A 9,600-nucleotide genomic window follows, 5' to 3' on the forward strand; every position below is an offset into this window, starting at 1 on the left:
ACCTAGACATATATTTCTTGATCTGCTATGTATAATTTGTCAGTAGGTTATAGGAGTAATATGGTTCCCTCTGGTTTTCAAAACTACCTAGGCATTGTTTATCTCTGGCATTGTCTCACCCCTCCATCATGATTTTCCCACTTAAGGTGCCCCCGTTTCTCCCTTTCTCCCTTAATAATACCCTTCTCAAATGTCCTACCTCTCTTGAGCTCCTTCTTTCCCTTTATCCCCTAGGTTCCTTGTATATCCATCCCTCCCCCCTCAAACTAACCCAATTTTTTTCCATATCTCTCTTATTAAGGCCTGTTTCCTACTGTTTTTCTCTTTATGTATAGCTAAAGGCTACATAACAAGCAACAATGCCAGACAGGCGATACCTTCTTTTGAGTTGTTGGCCAGGGTGGCCAAAGGGATTCCCAGATAGTAACCCAGCATAGAACTGGGAAAATGAACAGCAGACCCCAATCTTATCCAAAGGAATATTGACAACTGATTACCACTAGATGAGGAACAGCTGACCCTCCTAAAACAAAGACCTGTAGATATGCTGACTAGATTCACCAGAAGGGCAAGTAGTGGGAAATGGCTAGGGGTGCCGACAACACATCAGACAGTAGCAGGGATATCAGAGTATAAGGGCTCTAGTGGGGGGAGGGAGGCTATGGGAGGGTGCTATCTGGGAAGTGGGTGTATAAATAAGTAAATTAATTAAATAAATAAAAAAATATAATAAATAAAATATTAGAAAAAAAGAGTATTTTAACATAGTTGCTTGGGTATACCTCCAGTCTTAGGTTTTAAAATATCCCCTTTGAACTGGAGAGGGCTCAGTGGTTAAGAGCACTTGTTGTGCTACCATGAGGACCGAAATTCAGATCCCAGCATCTATATAACAATCTGTCTCTCCAGCTCCGAGGGATCTAGCACCTTCTTCTGGTCTACAGGTGTGCACTCACAACAGGCACATTTACTGACACACACACATAAACAAAGTAAGTCTTTAAAAAAGCATAAATATTCCTCCCCCTCACCCCCCCTCTCCTTCCCTCCCTCCCTCCTTCCCTCCCTCCTTCCCAATTCTACTTCTGGCATTTGTGTCAGCAACCCAGAAATAATTTTCAATGAATCATAGGATGAGCAGAAATATAAATATATTGGTAATGAGGCTGGATTCCTCTGTATTAGAAAGGGTCATTAAGGTCTGAAGGGGGGGAGGTAAGTAAGAATGAGTCTAACTGTTGAATTTGAGTTGTAGGAGTCAGTGTATGTTAAGAGAACAGTAAGTATGTTAAGAGAACCAGATGGAGATGTATGTGCATTATTGTATCTTCTCTGCCTGCTGCAGTGACCTAACAACAAAGGCAGTCCATTTGAGTGCACATACCTAGGGTTCAGGTCTTGGTTTAGATATCATATCCCAGTAAAAGGAACAACTTCAATAACTGATTTGTTTAATAACTCACAGCACTGGAAAGACAACACTGAGCCTGAAATGTCCGATACAGGAAAACAAGGAAGTGCTTAACCAGTGATAGACACATGGAAGGAGCATGGAAGCCAGCTAGAACAGCCTCCTCTTTGGCAAGACTGAGGCACTTTGGGCTTAAAACTAAAAAGTAATATTCGTGGAATTCAGAGGTTGAGGCAGGAGAAGCAGTATCACAGCCAGTCTGGGCTCCATCAGACCTTCTCTCAAACAACAGAAAGAATTTGTAAGATAACACCAGAATCCACAAGTTCCTACTGATAGAAGTATATTGAATGAGTTGGTGCATATTAAATAGAACAGAGTGGAATGTCCTTCCTAATGATACAATGCAGCTAACAGAAGTAGCCGGAATGACAGTCATTGGACAGTCATCCTGGAGATGATCAGTGCAGCCAGGCTTTACCAGTGGATGCAGAGCAATGATGGAAGCTTGATGGGGGCTAGCATGTACTGTTCTCAAAAGAAGCTGCCATGAACTACGAAAAGAAAAGTAGTCACAGCAGAGGGGCTTAAGCTGCTAACCCATTCTTAACTAGGTAATAAAAGTACACACCATCAATAATTAGACACACCAGCATGATATACCCCCTGATTCTTACAAATGAACAGCCTACCTGGGCATGGTGGCACACACCTTTAATCCCAGTACTTGGGAGGCAGAGATGGTGGATCTCTATGAGATCTAGGCTACAGAGAGACCTGGTCTCAAAAAACCCTCCACCAACAAAAACCAACACCCAGAGCTAGTGGTGTAATGTAGTGGTAGAGTGCTAGATCTAGCATATATGAGGTCCTGAATTTGTGCCCCAAAACAACAAAAAGAAAAAAAAGTGGACCTGGCCTCATTTCTTTGTTGATTCCTAACACACCTCTTATAGTAAAACATCAGATAAACCTGGTGAACAATATTCTACAGAGTAACTGGCCTATACCCTTTAGAAGTGTTCAAAGTTATGAAAGACAGAATGGCTGAGGAGCTGTTCTGGACTTGAGTGTGACAAGACATAACAAATAAAGGCAATTTGTCTTTCTGAAGTACATCTTGAACTTGGGAATAAAATGCCACATAAAGGATATTATTAGGGCAGCTAAATTAGAAGATGGACTTGGATCTGTTAATAGTGTATTTAATTTTCTGAGGTTTGTCATTGTTTTTAGGAAACACTAAAACAAATGGAGCACCCTCGGGCCACCTATTTTCATATGATAAAAGGGAAGATGTGTAAACAGGGAGAAAATGGATAAAGCAAATGGGGCTGAGAGTCAACAGCTGGTAAATCTGGGTAGAGTCTGAGAATTCGGTATATTTTTCTGGCAACTTTTGTAAATGTGAAAACACACGTTATATAAAAATAAGTTGTAAAAATTAGGATGATCAGGTATGGGCTGTGGCTCACTAATGGAATGCTTTCAAGCACTAGGCCTTGGGGTCAGTCTCTGGCACTGCCCAAAAGGAAAACAAAAGTCATCAAAGATACATTTAAAAGCTAAAACTTTTGAGAAAAACCCAAGCATAAATGTTCATGACAATGGATAGATAAAGCCTTGCAGATAACACCTAAGAGTAGGCAACAAAAGAAAGTTCAGCTAAATTAGACCATCATGTTTTTAAAACATTTATGCTCTGATGGTGCCATGAAAAAAATGAAAGGATAACTCACAGAAGAGAGAAAATACTTATAAATCAGATACTTGATAAAACTTATCCAGACTATATAAATAGCTCCTACAACCAATAGCAAAAGTAACCTTAATTTCTAAAAAGTTGACAAAGAACCAGAAGTTTATAATTGGGTCATTTGGAGGGTGTTCACCATCATCACCCAGTGGGAGAATGAGGATCGCAGGGAGATAACACTTTATACACTGGGACAGATACAATTACAAAGGTCTATAACAAATATTGACAAGAATATAGAGATTACAGCCCTGTACGTTAGTGACAGGAATTCAGAAGAGACACCACTTTGAAAAAAATAATTTAGCAGTTGCTCAAATTGTTAAATGTGAAGTTACAATATGATCCAGCAATTTATGAGTATATACCCAATATCAATGAATACATGCACACTAGAACACGTGCGAACATTCATAGTACCACTGTCCATCACTCAGTGAAGACATAATTAAGATTGCTATGTCCACCCAGTGAAGTGGACTGAGGAATTGGTGCCTACTGCATTGTAGGCAAGTCCTGAAAAACATTCTAAGTGAAAGAAGCTAGAAGGGTTCCAGTTGTATAAATCTCCAAACAAGTCAGAATTAACTAGTGTGGAGACAGAATTACTCTGACTTGGCAGGAGGGGAAACGAATGGTTATGGAATGCTGTTGAGGATTGTTGAAATGTTTTCAAATTGATTTTACTAATATACAACTTTCCTATTATGATTGATGGTAGTTATTTGTCATGAAATACAGTTAGGTGTTTGTCCAAATACTTTTATTACTGATTACCTAGTGTATACTTTATAATCTTTAAGAACTGGGGTATCCTTGTAATAGGAGTGTATTAGTTATAGGTTGAACTATAATCTTTTCTTCCGTGAGCACAGTGCTTATTGAAATAGACTAGGTAGAATGAGTAAAAGTGATTCTTTGTCTACCATATTCAGCTATGGGGTTGTGTACAACATATTAGTTAGCTAGTTTTACCAGCGCTGTGACAAGGGGACCTAAGGAAGGTGGGCTTTATTTTGGCTCACAGTTTAAGGATGCAGTCTGTCATGGAAATGCATGCAGTCATGAGGTAAGATTGGCTCTGCTTTGGCCTCAGGAGTGTGAAGCAGTTGGCCACATTGAGTCCATCTGCACAGAGATGGTGCTCAGGTCACTTTCTTCTTTTCCTCTTGATCAGTGTAGGACCTCAGCCAATGGGATGGGGCCACCCACATTCAGGAAGGGTCATAACTCTTCCTCCATTAAATCTCTTTAGCACTGCCATCAAAGACATGCCCAGAGGTGTGTCTCCAAGGTGATCCTAAATCCAGTCAAGTTGAAAATTGAAATTAACCATCAAATGGAGTGAGCCATTCTAATGCTATGGTGATTCACTTCCGCTTGTAGTTTCAGGTGTTACTGAGTGCCTGATAGAAAAGTATGTGTACTCTAAGAGTTCAGATGCTTTCTTATTTTGTATTTGATTCACTTAGATGCAAATTGCTTCTTTAGATAAGGATTAATATCTGTTCTCAGAGCCAAAGTTAGAACCAGCTGGAACTAGCAATACTCTAGTAATTTTGGTGATTTTGGTCAAGAACAGTAACTTCATGTGGAGGACAAAGCCCACTGCAGCAGCAGAGCTGTGTGTGAAGTCCATTGAGTCACAACAGGACCAGCTCAAACCAGCCAGGCAGCTCTTTTGTCGTTGTTCTTTCCTTTTGAGTGGTGGTATGGTATTTATATTTCCTTCACTTTTGTCTTTTCTTAGTTTTTATGTTTTTATTATTTATGCATATGAATGTTTTGCTGCCTGTACGTAACTGCAATATATGCATGCAGTGCCCGCAGAAGAGGGTGTCAGATCCCTGGGAACTGGAGTTACAGGCAGTTGTTAGCCACCAGGTGGGCACTGAACTGAACCTCAACTGCCAGTTCATCTCTCCAGTCCCTAGTTTTTCTTATTAATATATTTAACTTTTGGTGAGTATTAGGTCAGTTACTACTCTCCTGTTACGGAATCTGTCTCCCATATCTGTTTAAATGTGTACAAATCCATATTCAGTTCTTTCTGGACCTAGCTGAAAAAAATAAAACTTACTAATTCCTGTTTTTTAGTATGCTCTGTGATTTAGTCAATACTGTTTGAAATCAAATGTACTGAGAAGTGCTAACTTTGGTTTTCTCATTTAGGATGTTGCCAGAGTCTGGCCTGGAACTAAAATGCCTGGACAAATGGGGAACCAAAGTAGGACAGTGTATGGACTGAAAGTAAGTCTGTAAAGTGCTTTTTGTTTTGTAGGGATAAGCAAATAGTGCAGAGCCTCGGAATATGTATTTAGCATGTTTGCGTACTGTTCTGGTGGCTGTCCAGCTGTTGAGAGGTGGAGGCAGTGTGAAGTGAGGTAGAGTTGTAGGTTGTGATAGAGTTGCATGTGATGTGTAGTCCTTAGAGAGGAATGAAATGAGCGGTGCTGTGACAGGTCCTGTGTAAATGTACTCAACATCCAGGCCATGGACTGCACAGCCACCAAAACAACAACAAAAAAAACAGTGACCTGCTATTTGCACTGGAACATTTCCATAAAATACTGCATGGGAAAAAGTAAGATTCAAAGCATTGGTGTAAAACTCTTTCATAGAAGAGAAATGAACGAAAGATGCCCATACAGATAGGTTACTGTACGTTATATATTAGAGAAGTTGAAGGTTCTATATTGACTTGTTTTGGATTATATGTCAAATGTGGGGGTGAAGTAGATGATGGGAAAGAGAGGAGAGACGATCACAGTGGAGAGGAAAAGGGTGCACTTAGAATTGTGCTATGTACACATTTTTTTATAAAATAGTGTGTGTTAAAGAGAAGTTAAAAATCTCTGCTAATTTGAGAAATGGATATGATAGCTAAATGAAAATGATTTGAACTGTAATGGGCACTGTATGGTTATATTTTTGTTAAAACAACTATTTACGTGTTTGTGTATATGTGACTCATAGTATAGAAAAGACAAACCACCCCTGCAGATAGCATCCAGTCTAGTTACGTTGTGCTGCCTATTCTTCCTTTCTCTTCTGGACATGTATTTTCTGTATGGATTTTGACCAACAGAAGTTTTCAACTTTTGTATAACAGGGTTCTCCATAGAGACAGAACTGGATGGATGGATGGATGGTTGGTTGGATGGATGGATGGATGGATGGATGGATGGATGGATGGATGGATGGATGGATGGATGGATGGATGGATGGATGGATGGATGGATGGATGGATGGATGGATGGATGGATGGATGGAGTTGGCAATCTGATAGATAAATGAAAGGATATTTTGTAGTATTCCCTTCATGATTATTATACAGACTGAAAAATCCCACAGTAAACTGTCTTCAACCTGGAATTCCTGGGATGCCTGTAGCCCTGATTCAGCCCATAAGCCTCAGGACCAGGAAGCCCAGAGTACAATTCTTAGTCTGAGGCAAAAGTCCTGAGAACGAGGCCGAGGGATGGAGGGGGTGCCCGAATTCAAAGGCCAGAGAGCCTGGAACTCTGATGTCTAAATCCTAAAGGCAGGATTTCCAGGAGAGAAAGGAAATACTTTTCTCAGCTTCTTCGGTTTATTCTGGGCCTCAGCCAGTTGAATGGTACGCACCCAGTGATGGAGGATCCACACTCTGCACTACCCTCCCAGATACCAGAAGTAATGCTTACCAGTTCTCGTAGCCCTCAGTCCAGTCAACACCTAAAATTAGTTATCAAATAACAAAATTATACTTAGCAGAGTCCTTCTATTTCTGACAGTTTTCTGTAGGCTGTTATTAAATAGTAGTGTAGGCAGCCCTGATTTCCTCTCCGACTGTTTTATCTTCTCAGTATCATTTCTTCACCATTCTCGTGTGTATCTGTGCATGTTTTCTCTCTTTGTGGAGATGTTTTTAAAGGCTTATCTACTCAGCCTGCTTATTTTAAAAATAAAATCCAGTGATTTGTGGATTTATGATTTATGGCTTCCCAGTTTCTAGTTGTAGCAAGGTAAGAGTAACCAAAACAAACTAGAATTCCCACTTGGTATTCATAATAATGCCAGCAGAGTCCATTGAGGTTTTCAAAAGTCGTGATCACTCACATTTCTAAAGTGAGGCGTGCTGGTTATGATCTTACATTATGGGTCACCAAATAGGATGGGAAGCTTTTCAGCCTCAATTTGACATTTTGAAGTGCTAATACGCTCTTTAGAGGGGGCTTTTCTCAGCCTTTAGTAACGTTTGCTTTAGTACAACTATCTTCTCAAGTCTTCAGCTCTACCAGTCTATTTCATTTCATATTTTAGGTATGGAGAGTGAACACAAAGCACAACATAATCTATGTGAATGGCTCTGTACCCGGCCATAAAAACTGCTTAGTAAAGGTATGTATTACTAACTGCCTATTTTGTTTTACTCATTAATGTGGATACATTCCATAAGTTGTCTTTTGACCAAACGTGTAGGTCCTAAAAGTGGGTGCTTCTACATGTTCTCTGCCTCATTTTTCTAAGTAGCTCCTTAGTGAGGGAAAAGTGTGCTGTAAAAATTCAGACTGCAGATCCATAAAGCTAAGCTTGTGGTGGGTAGGGCCAGTAGATAGAAAAGGCTTCGGGAATAGGAAAAGGATGTGAGGGAAACTAGTGCTCTGTCTTTCCAACCTTACAGCAGGTTTGCTCTTGGCAAAAGTACAAGAAGTTAGTGAGGTGGGAAGCAGTCCGCAGAAGTTAACTGGAGGTAGGTGATTCAAGGTATGGCACCGTGAGATTGCACCTGTTCCTCTAAGCGAAGATTACACCTGTTGCCTTAAACACAGGCTTGTAATGTCAAATAAACTGAAAAGGAAATGAGAGAAGGGAAAAAAAAAATAGATTAAAGAAAACTCTAGAACTTCCAGAGACTTCTTTCTATCAAAACACAAGATAGAGACTGTACTTGGGATTTAGCCCCTGTGGTGGATGCTCACTGTTGAGTTGGTCCTCTGTCCCTAAGCGGATCTGCAGTGGAGCCACACCAGCTGTTCGGGTACATCCTTCATGGGCTTTCCAACAAGGACAACATTTAAATCTTGGTGTTTTGTTGTTGTTTGTTTTTAATCTCGGGGTTTTAAATGGGGTGTTGCATTGTACATTCTCATGTCTTAAAGTAGGTTCTGTTAGTGACATAAGGAGCTACATTTTTTTTAAATTGGACAATTGTTTTTACTTGTTAAACTTTCTTTTGTTAAATACTTCACTTTTCACTTCTTGAGTAGGTTTTTCTTTTTCTCTTTTTTTTGTTTTTGTTTTTGTTTTTGTTTTTGTTTTTGGAGACAGGGTCTCCCTTAAGTCCCAGCTGACCTGAACTCACTATGTAGACCAGGCTGGCCTTGAGCTCACAGGGACCCACCAACCTCTACCTCCCAAGTGCTGGGACTAAAGGCATGCGCCACCACGCCCGGTGATTATTCTTATTTTTTATAGAGAAAAAGATGTTTGATAAATTTTTGCCGGTTCTTTTTTATTTTCAGACAGGGTTTTCCTGTAACCCCAGCTGGCTTGGCACTGGCTACATAAATCAGACTGCCGTCTACCTCAGAGATTTGCCTGCCTCTGCCTCCCGAGTGCTGGGACTAAAAGTGTGCCCAGCATGCCTGGTTTCTGTGACATTTTGGCTTCATAATTCAGTGCACTTCCACATTCCAGGAGCATTAGAGGTCACAAATGTCACAGCTTCATGCAAGAGAAAAGACTGCTTTTCCATAGTAAACTGTGCTGAATCATAGCAGGTAGATTTTTTTTAAAATAGATTATTGAGAATTTCACACATGCATATAAAGTGTTTTGATCAAATCCATGCGCACCCCCTCCCCTCTAACTCCTCCCATATCTCCCCATCACTTTTTTCTGATAACTTCATGTACTCTTTCTTCTTCTTTTATTTATTTTTATGGGGCTTTTGGCTATTCTAACATTCCCCCCTCTGAAGAGGTAACCTTAAAATCTTTTAAGAATTAGATACAAGCTCCCACATACTTTCAACATTTTTGGCCTTTGGAACAGGAATATGTTGCTAAGAAGCACAGGGACATTTTGACTTTTAGCCAAGAAACTGGCTACTTTTCTTTGGGGCCTTTTTACCCTAACTACCTAGCCGGTTCCTACCTCCTATTCTTTTTTTTTCTTTTCTTTTCTAAAAGATTTATTATTATTATTATTTTTAGAAGAATCATTTCATTCCAACAACATTGACATATTCAGTAACAATTTTCTGAGCTAAGATGCATCTTTTTCAAACTTGGCTATAATTTTTAGGTTTACAGTTGAATTGTTAGAGTTATACAATATCATACTCAGTATAAACCCTATAAGACATAAAATTAAATGAAGTTTTAACCTTTAAAAAAGATCTCCATTTCATCATTAAAAGACAGTTTCATACAGAAAAAAATCATTT

The 9,600-nt window shown here is 39.7% G+C and overlaps 1 protein-coding gene across 2 annotated transcripts in view; it reads left to right on the forward strand.

Moving 5' to 3' along the window:
- Mrpl3 (mitochondrial ribosomal protein L3) overlaps positions 1–9,600 on the forward strand; it is a 49,197-nt gene that overhangs the window by 29,188 nt on the left and 10,409 nt on the right. The window contains exons 8-10 of one of the 2 annotated variants that reach the window (XM_029559676.1): positions 5,340–5,417; positions 7,473–7,550; positions 7,837–7,902. In XM_029559676.1, the coding sequence (XP_029415536.1) occupies positions 5,340–5,417; positions 7,473–7,550; positions 7,837–7,896 (216 nt within the window). In that variant the 3' untranslated portion in view covers positions 7,897–7,902. The remainder of the gene's footprint in view (positions 1–5,339; positions 5,418–7,472; positions 7,551–7,836; positions 7,903–9,600) is intronic. The other variant, XM_008825096.3, reaches the window with a different exon arrangement.

This window comes from Nannospalax galili, unplaced genomic scaffold (genome assembly GCF_000622305.1).
Source record: "Nannospalax galili isolate Female #2095 unplaced genomic scaffold, S.galili_v1.0 scaffold369, whole genome shotgun sequence".
NCBI classification, from domain to species: Eukaryota; Metazoa; Chordata; class Mammalia; order Rodentia; family Spalacidae; genus Nannospalax; species Nannospalax galili.